We start from the raw sequence: 16,911 nt of genomic DNA on the forward strand, positions 1-16,911 counted from the left end.
ACTAAATATTCTTTAGTTTTGGGTCTGAGAGGCTAAGGGCAGTATTATGCGTGTCTTAAGTACCAGGTCTTATTACTTAACTTAACACTTAGGCTATCATTTATTGAAAAATTAGGATCTAATTCACGCCAGCATTTTTTTAATTTTAGCTCTTATTTTGAAAAGCCGCCATTTCCGGTCCATGAGCAGTATGTCTTAACCTAGGAAACTACATGGAGCGGACAGGCCTTGTTTACCATCTGAAGCCAGACCGGAGCTCTGCAGAGCTCCAGATCATCATATCTGTGCCGTCAAAGAAACGCTGTTTTGACCAAAATGCCATCTGGGACAAGGAATAGGAGATACAGGCGATTGAAAGAAATGGATAGAATGGATTATTATTGCGACGACGATTTCAGATGGGCGATCCAGTGCTGTGCTAACAACACAGCTAGCTAACCGGCTAACGTGAGTAGCATTATGGCTCGAGCAATCGAACACGCCATAAAAGCGCAATTGCCGTAGGCCGTCGCCAATGGCGTTAAGCGTCAGTATCAAAATTAGGCTTCAATTGACTTTAATCGTCGGCAATGGCGCGGAAACGGTTAAGACCTGGAGGCGTGATCAATGCCATTTGGCTATTCTGAGTGGCCAAACAGCATTGACCACGCCTCCAGGTCTTAAGTTAAGTCATAAGACCTGGTACTTAAGACACGCATAATACTGCCCTAATTCTCATAAAATGGTGGTCTGTGGCTCAAATGTCGAATAAATAATGGTCCTTGACATGAAAAAGGTTGAAAACCACTGCTGATAGAAGGCATTTGGCCGGGATTTCTTACTTGCATGGGTAGTTGTTGGGCGTGTGGGTGTGCTTGTGAGGTGTCTGGGCGGACAAGCTCTGGCAGGTTTTATCAGAGGTCGTACTTGCAACCGTCCCCCGATAGTTACTGCCGTCACCAGTGTAGCAAGGCAGCGCTGAGATGATGGTAGGTGGACAGGACAGGAAGAAGTAGATGGATGGAGAGAGTAAACACAAGGACCACTGAGAAAAAGAAGGTCCCTGGTCCATGCCCATTGCCAAAGTCAAAGTGTCCCCAAAGTGTCCCCAAGAAACCCTAAATGCTCCCTGGGTGCTGTATTAATAGCACAAGAGGTTGCTATCAAAGTCCCTAAACCCCAGAACAGGTTATATGAATTGCACAGTGCTGTATAGAGCAATGGTTGCATGGAACACACTGCCAGATCAGATTGCTAAAGAAAAAAACTAAATCTAGTTTCAAAAGACAATTGCAGACCCATCTATAAACCTAGATTGTAAAGTACAAGCTGCAGACAGACGGATATGATAACACAGTAGAACACACATTTATTGTGCATTTAAACATATGCAGGAACGCGGGTGCACACACACACACACACACACACACACACGCATGTGCGCACACACAATAATATGGTCTTTGTGGACCCCAGGAAGACTATAGCTGTTGTTATGCACAAGCTAATGATCCAAATCCTAATAAACTCAATAAATGTATGTGTTAGTTTCTTAAATTATTTCACAATAGAAAACGGGCTCATGTGTTTGACCATGCATTTGCAGATGTATCTTGTTTAGTGATGGGAGATTAATCGCCAAACACATCGGTATCGGCCGATTCTAGTTTTTAGATTAATCGGCATCGGTTCGATTAATCAATCAGACCGATTAATTAATCGATCCGATTAATCGGTCTATCTTTACAGATAAACAAGCCCAAAGTAACAGCTTGAACAGATCTACAAGCTCGCAATAATAAATATGAAGGTATTCAAATTCAATCTGATTTGCCTAAGCCTGCAGTGCAAAATTATTATAATTTTTTAATACAGAATGAGATCATATCGACATCGGTAATCGGCTGTAACACCAATTAATACTTTCAGAGTCCTTGCCGTTGATTAATGCCAATTGAAGCCTAATTTTGATACTAACGCTTAACGCCATTGCCGTTGATTAATGGCAATTGCGCTTTTATAGTGCATTCGATCGATCGAGCCATAATGCTACTTACGCTAGCCGGTTAGCTAGCTATGTTGTTAGCACAGCACTGGAGGGAGGCTTACTATGGTCCGACGGAGCATTGTTTCGACATGCGTCCGCACCTCGGACTAGCGCCTGCTCCCATGCTTGCGGTTATGGTTAGGTTAGGGTTTGAGGTGGGTTGTCGTTTTTCGGACCAATGACTAGTCGGACCAAACACATGCACCCAGCACTGGATCGTCCATCATAGATCGTCGTCGCCATAATAATCCAATCTATCCGTTTCTTTCAATTGCCTGTATCTCCCATTCCTTGTCCCAGATGGCATTTTGGTCAAAACAGAGTTTCTTTGACTGCACAGAGCCGACGATGTGGAGCTCTCCAGTGCCCCGGTTTGGATTCACATTGTAAACAAGGCCTGTCTCGGCTCCGTTGAGCGTCCTAGGATAAGCTACTTCCGGTAGACTGGAACTGTGGCTTTTCAAAATAAGAGCTTGACTAGAAAAAATGCTGGCGTGAATTAGATCCTAATTTTTCAATAAATGCTAGCGCTGAAAGGGTTAATTATATCGGATATCGATATCGGCCAAAATGTCTCATCGGCACATCCCTTTCTTGTTATTACTTGATCTCTTGGGCTGGGAAGTGGGGCTCATAATGCGTATTTGATAGTCTTCTGTCCTGTTTAACTTTTTTTTTTACAGGCTATTATTGTTAATTATTTTTCTGCCATCTACAAACATTATTAGAAATAATCTAATAATAGTAAATCTAGTAATCTAGAAATGTCAAATGTCACTGTGAAGAATGATGCTACTTGTACCACTATCTGTACTCTGTAGTGCTTCCACTTGCTATGTATTTTCTTCAAATGTGATATTATGATGTATTATTTTGATATTTCTGGGAAATTCACAATTATTGTTTATTAAGTTGTTTTTAATTTAAAAAACGAGGGTTTTGATGAGGAATTTCCTATCACCCATCCACTCAAATTCGGTCACCAAAAGGACATTTTAAATATACTGTCTTTCTACTCTTAAGCTCGCACCAATGGTGTGATAACAACAGGGCCTGTCCAAACACAATGCCTTCCTTTCACCTGTGACCCTCTCTATGTCCTGTCCCCCTTCCCCCTCTCAATTCAATTCAAAGGGCTTTATTGGCATGAGAAAACATACGTTTACATGCCAAAGCTCTCTCTCTCTTTGCCATCCTGTTTCTCTCTCTCTCTCTCTCTCTCTCTCTCTCTCTCTCTCTCTTCCTCTGACCAATATGGGTGGAATTTAAGCAAGCTATACTGTATATAAGCTCCATGCTCTGTTCTGATTTTTATGCTACTTTGATACGTGCTTGTTCATGTGCCAAACGAACATCCGTGTGCACGTTAAATAAACCTCATCAAGACAGTATTTTGCTCACCTCCTTATTCCTCACTCGTTTGTGTTCAGTATAAAATAGCCACATCACTTGTCAAACAACCTCAGCAATGGTATTCAGTATCAGTATATACCATGATCTATGTTATGATATTAGCCCATGCAAAGTACATCTTAGTCTATGTACTTAAACTTGAGATACAGTGTACTTGATATGTATTGTGTACTGCCTGTACTGTAGCATACTTTATAGATAGGCTACGAGAGACATCTCGGCGGCAGTAGGCACGTTCTTCTGTCTCATATCTTATTGTCACGTCATTATGATCCAGCACTATATATGTTTCCTGTTTGTGTAATAAACTTTGTGAACCTTAGCGTGATACTGTCTCGTGTCTCGTTAATTTGTTCTCCCGGGTACCCGCCGCCGCAGTCGTCGTACCAAAGGAATACTTCAACTGGATTGTCACACACCACCCAGCCTGCACACACTATACCTGTCTGTCAAAACCAGACGAGGGTCCAGTACTAAGAGATTACAACAATTGGTGTTCAGCAGTGAGATGCCAGCAAGATTATGTTTTATTCTTTCTAGAGAATAAGTGCCTCTCCTCTTGCCTGGTAATTTCCATGTTAGGTTTAATGCAAGGTTTATCTTAGTTAAACCATGTCTTTTTTGTTCCCACATTTTTTTACGCTTCCAAATTTCACTGATATAGACCCTGTTAGTGTTTGTTTTAAAGGGACTGATACAGTTTTAGTTGACTTGACAGAGTTTAGAGTTCAAGACTGCTTTGTGTTTCAAGCAGCGAATATGGTTAAAGTCCATATTTAAGCCTGACGATTGGTTCGTTAGCAGGACAGAATTATTATGTTGTATACATACACTGCTTCTTGGATAGCTGGCAGTGCCCTAGTGATGTCTCCCATGCTAGTTGAAAGCCGAACGAGAGCTTCCGTTCGCTCAACAGCTGGAGTCCTCCCTGTTGTTTTTATTGAGCCTGTGGATGGGTCTTTTTTTCCCACAGCATACTTTACTGTACCTTTTTGTCTCACTCTGGTCAAAGTCAAAGTCACTGCTAGATTTCGGTGCCCACTATGGTATCATTTTTCAAGGGCTGGTGTGTGAAGAGATACCGTTGAATATTCCTGCTGGTTGTCTGTTTTGTGTTTTGTGTTGTAAGTGCTTCATATTCCTTGAGTTGGAAATGGGCACTGGTGAAGTATTCCTTTGGTACGACGACTGCGGCGGCGGGTACCCGGGAGAACAAATTAACGAGACACGAGACAGTATCACGCTAAGGTTCACAAAGTTTATTACACAAACAGGAAACATATATAGTGCTGGATCATAATGACGTGACAATAAGATATGAGACAGAAGAACGTGCCTACTGCAGCAAGGCTGACCTTGCTGCCGCCGAGATGTCTCTCGTAGCCTATCTATAAAGTATGCTACAGTACAGGCAGTACACAATACATATCAAGTACACTGTATCTCAAGTTTAAGTACATAGACTAAGATGTACTGTGCATGGGCTAATATCATAACAAGCTACACCATTGGAAAGTAGAATGACATGATTTTATTATCGGCCTTGCTCTCTGCCCTTATGTTTCTATGTATGTAACTGTATTTTCTTTTTTTGTCCTGTGTTATGTCAAATGTGTGTAGGCTATATGTGTTGCATACAAGGCCAGCGGTCGCAAAACAATTTTCAGTGCAAACTGACAATAAAGTACTATATCATATCATATTTCCAGCGAGTGACGTTTTGATTTAGAATTCACTTGATTTAGAATTAGAATGTGAGTATGTGAGTGGAGTAAAGGGGGGAAAGCCGTTCCTCGCTCCAGAGCCTAGGCCTGTTGTCTCGCTCGCTCATTCGTTCATGTTGATTCCCCCCGCTCTGTCACTCATCTTCATTTGCACACCGGTCGTCTGCGTGCCGCTCAGACCTGTCCGCTCAGCAAAAATAACAAAAAAAAACATCAAAGTATTTTCTGCGCGTCCGAAACACGGAGCAAACACGCAGCATGTGTCTGTGTCTTCCCCCCTCCCAGTGAGCTGTGGCATTCCACAAGGAAGCATACTAGGGCCTTTAGCCTGGGTTTGATTCCCGATCGGGGAAAACGGGAAATGTGGTTCACTTAGTGTCAAAGAACCTCAGCAATGGAATGCAGTATATACCAAGAGATACAGCATGAATGAACACATCTTAGGACATGACAATGACATGATTTGTTTAACACTTCCTTCCTTCATGACTAGGTCCTCAAAGCCAACCCGAGAGAAAATAGGCCAGGCTTCACTTGGCAAAAACGACATACTATAGTTCATGGTTTTCGACGACATACAAATCATGAAAAATGATTGTCGTTTTGTCGTTTTTCATGATCATGAAAAACGACATACTATAGTATGTCGTCGAAAACCATCAGAAACAACATTGGCCTACTAGGCCTATAGTAGCCTGTTGTTTTTCATGATTTTCATCGTTTTTTTTAATCATCGAAAATCATGAAAAAAAACATGATAATCATGAAAAACGACATACTATAGTCAGTATAGTCTATAGTGTATCATTTTTAATGGTTTTCGACAACATACTATAGTATATAGTTTTTCATGATTTTGACGATATCCCCCAAGAAACAAAAGACAAAACGAAAACCAAACACAAACATCACTTACGAACATTACTAAACTAAAATTACAAATGACTAACAAAGACAATAAACAAAACAAACATAAAACAACAACAAAACAAAAATACTCTGCCGAAATCAAGCATCACTTAACTCTGTTCACAACACACTTTACGTTTATTTGTCACTACTACGTGCCTGATCTCCTCGGCTGTTAATGTATGTAAGTTGTAACTGCTCCTAAACAATGTTCATCTGGTGCAGAATAGACAACGCTCCAACTGGTAACTTTAAACACCAGAGTTGGTCGTGTCAGTGTGTGAAGCAGCTGTGTCCGTGTGTGAAGCAGCTGTCAAGCTGTGTCAGTCTTCATAGGATGGCTATAACTGACATTGCAGTGCAGTGGGTCCTTCACTTCAGTGGTGAAGCCAGGGCAGGAATTTATACTCAGGCTCTGTGTATGAGTCTGGGGGAAGGAAAGCTAGGAGCCTGGTTGGACCTGGTGTGGTGAAGCTGGTGTTGGTCCACCTGTATAGAATTAAGAAACCTTCATCTTATGGAGTGTCCGTCCAACTATATGAGAAGAAACACAGAAGACTCCTGCTAGCCTTCATCTCACGGACTGTTCGTTAAGAAGCAGCAGCAATGAAGAGTGCCATGTTGGTCCCAGTCATCAAGTCACACAGACATGGTACGTGTTTGTTTTCATTCTTTGATTTGATTACCAGATTGTGTTCTTATTGTGTTTCACAGTCCTCTCTTATGTCTCCTCTGTTGGAGTATACAGTACATGTGTGGGTTTAAGACAAATGGACATTAGGAAGAAACAGCTGCTGCTGCCCTTCCTCTGTGATTGATGGGCCAGGCTGTTCAAGCATTCAATGGTGGATGGGGCATGAGCTCTGCATCAAACATGGAGAGAGTTCAGACTGAAAGTAACAAAATACAAAGGTTGAAAGTAACAAAATACATGTGCTCAAGTACTGCAGTACAGTTTTGACATGTATTGTTTTACTAAACTATACGCCCTATTTGTACTTCAGCCATTGTGAGCTTGTAGATCGGCTATTTTCATAATTAGTATATTTAGATGTCAATACATTTGTACTTGTGCTACGTTGCGTTGTTGTTAGCCCTGGTCCAGTGCATTATTTTCAATTATATCTAATAGGATATCGTATCAATATCGCAATAACATTTAAAAATGTTATATACCATACCATTGTATACAATATCACAAATATCTGCAAGAGCTTCTACACATTATGGATGAATCGACATACGTACACAACTAACATTAAGCAATAATTATTGTCTCCACCAGGCCGAAGGCATGGGGAGAGTATGTTTTGCACTCCGTCCGTCTGTGTGTCCTTCTGTCCGTGTGTCCATCTGTGAACAGTTAATCATTGGCACCGTTGGCATGATTGCAGCCAAACTCTGTTATAAAGTGCCTGTTATAGCGCCACCAGGAGGCCGATTTTTGCAAAACACATTTTTTGACAGTAAACCTAGACTTAGTCCAAACATCACGAGAATTGGTACACAGTCTCTATAGCCATTAAACAAAACAGGTCTTTCAGATTTTTCGTACTCCATGCTGATTGGCTAAGATTGGCTTCCAAAGTTTGCAAAATGTGCTCCGTTTGAACAAAATGCTGCTAATCATGAACACATTTTTGACACTCAGCACTATGATAGTTTGGCACTATGACAGCATCCTAAGGTTAGCAAGGAATATCACCTCTAATAGTAGCCATGTTTTACATGGAGAGTATAGGTTGCTGCCTTCAGGAAGGAGATATGGATGTTCCAGCATACAATAAGGTCAGACTGAAGAGGTATTTTGTCCATCAGTCGACTCTGAGGCTTAATCAGGATTTTGGCCAGGACTATAGACTGAGCTGTGGACATTGCTCTCTGCCCTTATGTTTCTATGTATGTAACTGTATTTTCTTTTTTTGTCCTGTGTTATGTCAAATGTTTGTAGGCTATATGTGTTGCATACAAGGCCAGTGGTCGCAAAACAAATTTCAGTGCAAACTGACAAAGTACTATATCCTATCATATCATATTTCCAGCGAGTGACGTTTTGATTTAGAATTCACTTGATTTAGAATTAGAATGTGAGTATGTGAGTGGAGTAAAGGGGGGAAAGCCGTTCCTCGCTCCAGAGCCTAGGCCTGTTGTCTCGCTCGCTCATTCGTTCATGTTGATTCCCCCCGCTCCGTCACTCATCTTCATTTGCACACCGGTCGTCTGCGTGCCGCTCAGACCTGTCCGCTCAGCAAAAAGAACAAAAAAAACCATCAAAGTATTTTCACGCAGCATGTGTCTGTGTCTTCCCCCCTCCCAGTGAGCTGTGGCGTTCCACAAGGAAGCATAGGGCCTTTACTGTTCCTAATATATGTAAACGACATGACATCAGCTTGTGACTGCAACTTGTTCCTGTTCGCAGATGACTCAGCACTGCTGGTCTCGGACAGGAACAAACTGCAGGTTGAAAAGACCCTCAGCTCTGAACTCGGTAGAATCTACACCTGGCTCGCTGATAACAAACTATCCTAACACCTGGGAAAAACTGAATCCATTCTCTTCGGATCAAATAGTAATCTCAGCAAGGCAGATGGCTTCTTGGTTAGAGTGGGTGACAATATTATCACACTAGGTTCCATCCTGGAGGCTAATTTTTCGTGAATCCCTGGACTCCTTCAAAGCCGCTCTCAAAGGGCACCTACGGACGGCTGCAATTCGAAACTGGCCCCCGTAAAATCTGAATCCCCCCCCACCACCCCCCCCTTTTTTCCCCTCACTGTATATGTTTCTTTTCCCTTTTTACCTCCTTTATGATGAATTCCTGTTCTGTTCTTTGACTATATAAAAGTGTCTATCTGTACGTCTCTAAATGTTTTGATGAATTGAACACGGCTTGAAGCGGCAGGCCGCCCTCACTCCGAAGCCGCTCAGACCCATTTTAAAACCCGCTCCACGATCAATTCAAAATCTTGCCGTTCCACCCCCCACTCCGCACTGGTCCGAGTCTCCAGAGGAAGTGCACCTGAAAGTGCAGCCCTGTCCGAGTGGAATAGTAAGACACGCTTTGATCTCGCCGCAAAGCGGCTGCCTATGGGCTATAGTTCCAAACATTGGAACTATCCCATTGAGATAGAATGAGCACTTCCACATTCCATTGTTACAATGGGAGTCAACACTAGTGTCGCCACTCTCTTACTCTGAGCCCTGTCACAGTGTCACATCCATGTCATTATTAACCGTATTGTACTCTTTCATTCCAGACCAGTGCGTGGAGTCCAGCCTGAAGGTGAAGATGAGTTCTCCAGCAGCAGTCAGGACTGCTTCGATTAAACAGGAACCTGAACACCACTTTGACCTCCGTGAGTGTGATGCTCTCATTCTTTTTTTCTTTTGTTTTTACTAAAATAATTTTATTCCATGATTTGTGTAACCCAGCCATTTTTCACCCGGACCTTCTAGCTGTGAGGCGACAGTGCTACCGACTGTGCCACCGACGCCGTTCCCTCAGAAAAAAATATCTTTGCTTGTTTCTGTTCTCTCTGTCAACTTACCAACTTTTCAGTGATGTTGTTCAGAACATCCTGCATCGGAGATGCATTAAAATCCAAAAGGAACTCATTCACCTCACTAACCATGTGTCCAATTGACTCATCATATCTTTTACCCTGAAAATGCTACGCTCAAAACCAACATGTCACTTAAAAAAAGTTCATGATAATTAAAGTGGAAAACATCAATCATTCAATTATTTGATGAACAATTTTTGGGCAGACACAAGTTGATTATAAATAACTATATGTTTATTAATATCATATATACCAGCTCAGTGGCCTTGTGGTTAGAGTATATCCACCCTGAGATTGGGAGGCTGGGCTATAGATTTCCCAGGCCAGATCATACAAAATCATACAGAACATATACAAATGGAACCCAATGTTTCCCTGCTTGGCACTCAGCATCAAGGGTTGGATTGGGGGCAAATCCATGATGTCAAGGGGGTGTACTTGTACACCAACTGTTTTATGTTACAACAGGAGATAGAATCCTGCCCTATAAAGGTGGTATTATTATTATTATTATTATTATCTATAAAAGCACCGAAAAATGTCAGTCAGTCACTCTGTCTGTCCTTCTGTCTGTAGCCTACACTTCCTTATATTAACCTGACTCCGCCAGATGGGGCAGTAGAGAGTACTCTCTACTGCCCCATCTGGCCAACATAATTTGCTTTTCATATATTCAGAACGGGTAAGGACTAGTTATTATTAATTTAGAAACTGATACTGTCATCTAAAGTAGTCATCTTAGTAACTAACGGGTGTAATAATGTATCTGTTCTGCTGTATGCTAGCCTAACATCCAAGGCTATAGAGCGTCGCAGTCCCGCCTCCTACCCTGGACCAAGGACTGTCTAAGAAGGACGAGACGCGAAGACAACATGGCGTCGTACGGGCGACGCCATGTTGCTCCATGGAAGGAAAGAAACATGCGCAATGGGCTATATGCAGCCAACACTTCCGCGTTCAGCTTCCTTGGTCTCAACTGCGCATGTTTCTTTCCTTCCATGGAGCACCATAAGCAACATGGCGTCGCCCGTACGGTATTCGCGACTCATCCTCTTTAGACAGTCCTTGCCCTGGACCAGGAAATGAAACCCAATGCATTATTCTCATAGACATTTCTTAAAGTATTTATTTAAAGACGGTTACGCCGCGGACAAAGCCAACTCGAGTCGTGACAACTCATGACAACACAAACAATATTTTGGACCAAACAAATAATTACAAAGAAGAAAAACAACAAAAAACGTGTTGTAACCTGCCGTTTTTTTCTTCTTTCTAATTATTTGTTTGGTCCAAAATATTGTTTGTGTTGTCATGAGCTGTCACGACTCGAGTTGGCTTTGTCCGCGGCGTAACCGTCTTTAAATAAATACTTTAAGAAATGTCTATGAGAATAATGCATTGGGTTTCATTTCCTGGTCCAGGGTAGGAGGCGGGACTGCGACGCTCTATAGGCTGCTAGGCTATACAAGAACAATATATGAATACCATCATACATGTAGTTTGTAGCAGCAGCTTTTGTTTTCTTTCTGGTTTATTTACATTCAACTAAAAGATGCAGTTAGAGTAGACGGTTGAACCTTTCAAAACAATACAGAGCCCTGTTACAGGGTGAAAGAATAGGTCATTTGCATAAAGAGTCATGACACGGTATACATTTGGCTTGTAGATCTGTTCTTTTTTTTGTCCAGTGAATACATTTTGAAATAATTGGCTTTAGTCAATCTTATTTTGGCTAATTCCCGTTAGGGTTGGTGGGTTGGTTGGTTGGTTGGTTGGTTGGTTAGTTACCACAGCGGTGCTTTATTTAATTTAGTCTGTGAATACCCTACAATGGAGCAGAAGATGATCTGCTTGGCAGTTACACTAAAGTTAGAAATAAAATAAAACTACAGTATAGTGCCTTGCTTACATCATCACAATATAATGCAGTGTATGCGTGACCCCTGTATTGTGATTCGTGATGCATATCATATTCAAGTCAAGTTCTTGGCAATACTAATAATAATATTCTGTTGAATATTTGGTGCTTAGCTTTTTGCTTATATATTCCTCTGGCTGTCACACACATGTGTGGCGTCAGTTGTTGATTGAGTGCCTAATGGCATGTCCATGTTATTATGGCTGTATTAACCAATGGGCACTCACGTGCCTCTGACACTGCCAATTATGTCATTGCAAAGCTGTGTGTCCTGTTGCTATATAATGAGTATGTTTGATGTTGTCCTTCATTCTTGCCCTGATGAAGACCTGTTAGGTCGAAACATGTTGGCAGTTGCCTTTTAATTCAATAAAGGCGTTCCTAATTTGTTAACCTTGTGTGCCCGGATCCTTCTCTTTTTATCACTAATAATATTGTATTCTTATTCTAGACTTCCTGCAGCTCCCTGTCTGTAAAGAGGAGGAACCAGAGCCTCCACAGATCAAAGATGAACAGGAGGAGCTACTTCAAATACCAGAGGAGTCTGATGGATCAACGTTGACTTTACTAGCAGTGAAAAGTGATGATGATGATGATGATGATGATGAAAACAAATTTGAACACATCAAAACACAATCTGATTTAGAAGTCTCAGGAACGTCACAACAAACTAGTGATGACCAGCTTGTTACTTCACACTGTTCTGAATCTGATACTGAAGACAGTGATGAGTGGGAGGAGACCAGGGAAGATCAGTCAGCTTTAAACACAGTGAAATCACACAAAAGAAAGACACAAATTGTGGAAGGGAAAAGATTGTCTTTGAGCCACAACCGCAAATCATCAAAACAAACTCCAGCCATTGGGAATCACACAGGGGCCAAAAGCTTTATTTGTACAGAGTGTGGCAAAGGCTTTAGTCAAATTGGTAGGCTGGAAATACATATGAGGAGTCATACAGGGGAAAGGCCCTTCAGTTGTAAAACATGTAACAAAAGCTTTAAGTCAAAGAGTAGTGTGAAAAGACACATGGGGATGCATACAGGGGAAAAACCATTTAGTTGTACAGAGTGTGGCAATAGCTTTACTTGTAATAGCAGTCTGAAAAATCACATGAGGATTCATGCAAGGGAAACGCCATTTAGTTGTGCAGAGTGTGGAAAAACATTTACGTTTGAAAGTAGTATGAAAAGGCACACAGAGATTCATTCACAGGAAAAACCCTTAAATAGGCCTACCTTTAGTTGTACAGTCTGTAGCAAAGGCTTTGCTAACAAGAGTAATGTCAAAAAACACATGTTGACTCATACAGGGGAAAGGCCCTTTAGTTGTGCAGTTTGTAGCAAAAGCTTTAGTATGTACTACCAAGTTGAACGACACATGACAATTCATACAGGGAACCCCTTTAGTTGTACAGTTTGTAACAAAAGCTTGTCTAGGTACTACCTGAAACAACACATGATGACTCATACTGGGGAAACCCCATTTTGTTGCACAGTGTGTGGCAGAGGCTTTAGACAAAAGGGTAATCTGAAAAGTCACATGATGATTCATACAGGAGAAAAACCCTTCTCTTGTACAGAATGTGGTAAAGGCTTTAGACAGATGGGTACTCTGAAACTGCACGAGCAGACTCATACAGGAGAATAGCCTTGTAATTGTTTTGATTGTGGCAGAGGCCGACATTTGGTTCATAAATTGGTATTTTTTGACAGATTTAAAGTATTAAAGGGAAAATAATATGTTATCTGTTAATTCTCATTTTCTGTATAGAAATACTGTTTTCTATTATGTGATGTGCCGATGAGCAGATTGTTTTATATTATACTGCTTAGACTGATGATAGGTTTTTAGTTTACTGTACCTATGATCCTAGATTGCTATTTCTATGCATTTGATATTTTACCTATATTTCAATTGCTCTTGATTAAGACCATCTGCTAAATGCCTAAATTGTAAATTGTACTTTGTTTTGAAACCTTTAGAACTGTCACATTATCATAGCACAAATTGGATTTAGATTCAAAAGCTTTTTTTCGTGTGTGTTTGTAGAGTTGGTTTTGTAAAGAGATGTCCCTTTGTACCTAAATAAAGGTTTCACTATTATTGCTACTTTATTTGTGCTATATATTTAAAGCCTTTTTGATTATATATTTCTATATATCAGTGAATCCACACACACACACACACACACACACACACACACACACTCAAAAGACACGTTCAAAGATAGGGGACTGCCCTTAAGTGAAGTCAGACCTCCCGTTAGTCCGACCTGTGTTGCGGTTTTACAAGTAGTTCCGGCCAATTGGTGGGAGGTAGCCTATTGAGGGCCACTCATTACAAATAAATTCATCCACAAATAACGTAATTTGTATTGTTGACCCATTTTTACCATTTAGTGCAACTTTCGTTCAACTATGACCCCTCTGTCACATGGACCTATTTTTTGTGCTGCTGCTGGCGTGGTGATAGTGGACACAAACAATAGTTCCATGTGACAAAGTTGAACAAATGTTGCTCTATGTCGTTGAAATATGTTAACAATACAAATGACGCTATAGTTTTGTGGATTCATATATTTGTAATGAGTGGCCCCCAGACCTCCACCAAGTGACCAGAACTACTTAATATTCACCAAAACCAGACCAGAACTCCCACCCCAGTTCTCAGGCAATTAATTAATTCATTAATGCCTTTGCAACCACTATGGCAAGTATTTCCTGCAGCATTAAAGCCTTGATTTCTGCACACCAAAGGTGTATCAAGGTTTTCTTCAGAATATATATAATGCTTATTTACAATAATAATGACAATATGGCATATTAGCACTCAAACTAGAAATAGTGGTTCTCAATTTTTATTTTATTTGCAAGGACCCCTGTAACTCTGAGTGTTCAAATCACCAAGTGGACCCTTATTGGTCAATTTGATTCAATTTGAACTCTGCAGAGTTACAGACCTGTTATGGTAATTCAGGGCTTGGTCTTACTGTTTCTGGTAATATTATTGTCTATTAATTTGTATGTTCATTCTAAAAATGTTGATTCCATGTGTGGCGATATAATAACCCCTGCTTGCCTGACATTTACTCTTATATTGCACTTTGCAAGCTAGTAGTTCTATAAGTCACTCTGGAGAGGGCCTGCTAATTGAGCTAAACTGCATACTGTTCACAAAGGAATGACATTGATTTGAAAATGTTGTACTTTTTGACAAAACATCGTTCAAAACATCATTAGGACTCTCCGACATCGGGATCAGACCCAGAAATCTGCCATCGGTCGGGCTCTCCGCGTCTGGCAACAAGCCGCAACATGATTCCCGCTAGTGGCTGTTCATTTCTATGGAAGATAATATAAACATAATTACGATGTCATCAACTTCAATTGACAACTATTAACCCTTGCATTGTGTTAGAAACCTGCTGACACGTTTGGTGTTAGCAGTCTTTAATTTGACCTGTGATTCTGATTTCTCCCCCATCTACCAGACATGTTGTTATGCATTCATATCCATGTAAACACTATTTAAAATATTATTTTGCCATACCACAGTTATTAGGGGCATTCAAAACGTGTGTACTGTACATTGGGGATTAGTGGAATTGAAACATAAGTGCATCACCAGAAGAGGAGGGCTGTGGGAGGATCAAATGGGCCATGATCATTCTGTTATTCACATTCTATTGGGCAGCAGAGGGCGCTGTTTTTTATTTTTTTGATGATGGGTTCCCAGATTGGTACAGAAGTGGCATCATGATGCTACATACTTATACTATGGTTAACTGCAGATAAACACCAGCATAGTGTTTAGGGGGCGTTACCTACAGTATGCCACTGTAATAACAAACTGCCATGCTGCTCCAATTTAAGATCAAGTACGTGGGATTCATCATTCTGCATACAGTACGTGGTTGATGTTGGATGTTAACATTTACTGCCAAAGACTCTCCCGACTTTGGTCTCCACTGCCAAAGACGACTTTAACAACTTTATTTTAAATTTGTATTGATTCAGTGCGATCGCTGTCCAGGCCACCATCTAGCGTGTCCGTTGCTAGGCGATCGCTAAACAGCAAATGACCCGTCGGTGAAAAAGTTCCCCTCTGTTCACTTCAATGTCATGAACATTTAAAACATTTTTTTTATCAAAACGGTGATGCTCATAACTAAAGTGTCGCTGGCCGCGGTTACAATATTCATGTATAATAATAATAATAATAATAATAACAATAACAATAACAATAACAATAACAATAACAACAATATTAATAAGTTACAATATTCATGCCTCGGGTGACTTATAAAAAGATTGCGGCTAAAATAGACTTCCGGTTCAGGGGTTGTGAATTTGTCTCCTTCAAAATAAGAGCAAGCTCTGATAAGAGTTGGCAGCAGAAGAACAGGGGGCAAAATACATTTGGTAGTAAATGTTAAGAACTGTTTGGATGTATCCAGAGTTGACTTATATTATTATTATTATTATCATCATCATTATTATTATTGTATTTATCTATTTTGATTGTGCAACCTACGATTCAAGAGTTTTATGTTTTGTAAAAAAGACATTGCGGACATCACTTAGTTATCTGGGTAGGCGTTCTGTAATGGGTTTTTTATGCCTCTGGGGGCATACATATAAAAACTTAGATGCCTCATTGGTCGCTGCAGTTCATTGGAGCGACCTGTATTGCACTGAATCGCTGCCACTCAAGTGATTACTGGCCAATCACAGCATGTCTTTTCCGGGACTCATCAATTAAATCCAAAGGAGCTTTATTGGCATGCTAAAACAAACGTTTATACGTTGCCTCTGATTGGCTTACCGAACGTCCCCCTTGGCAAGCTTCCACGTGCATCACAGAAGCTTGCCTCCTTTCTATGTCTATGTCTGGAGGCACCAACTCTTTTTTTGTGCAAATCAGGAACTCGGTTTGGCTCCTCCTCTTTCCACTTCCATTATGTGTTTAAGGCTGACCCAGAATGAGAGGTTCATTATAGGACATCACAAACCTCATGCATCACATGTGGGGACCTGGCAGAACTCCCAGCGTGTCTCTGAATCAGTGGTATAGCACCATGGACTCTTCTCACCGTCTGGATTACGGCAGTAGTTGTTATCCAGGTCTCTAACAAAAGAATATGTATTGATCAACGTTTGTCTATTGTCTCCCACACAGCATGAAATGTATTGAAATCCTATATCTAACGATAACTAAATATTCTTTAGTTTTGGGTCTGAGAGGCTAATTCTCATAAAATGGTGGTCTGTGGCTCAAATGTCGAATAAATAATGGTCCTTGACATGAAAAAGGTTGAAAACCACTGCTGATAGAAGGCATTTGGCCGGGATTTCT

General features: G+C 40.9%; 1 protein-coding gene across 1 annotated transcript; it reads left to right on the forward strand.

Annotated features, from left to right (window-relative positions):
• Positions 1-6,623: 6,623 nt before the first annotated feature.
• On the forward strand, positions 6,624-15,600 carry LOC306921211 (uncharacterized protein; the record flags this gene model as incomplete). Its single annotated transcript, XM_079498322.1, has 4 exons — positions 6,624-6,724; positions 9,330-9,428; positions 12,005-12,212; positions 15,573-15,600. The coding sequence occupies exons 1-4, from the start codon at positions 6,679-6,681 to the stop codon at positions 15,598-15,600; spliced, it is 381 nt and encodes a 126-aa protein (XP_079354448.1). The 5' UTR covers positions 6,624-6,678.
• Between the last annotated feature and the right edge of the window lie 1,311 nt (positions 15,601-16,911).

This window comes from Electrona antarctica, assembly GCF_951216825.1.
Source record: "Electrona antarctica genome assembly, chromosome: 4".
Taxonomy (NCBI): Eukaryota; Metazoa; Chordata; class Actinopteri; order Myctophiformes; family Myctophidae; genus Electrona; species Electrona antarctica.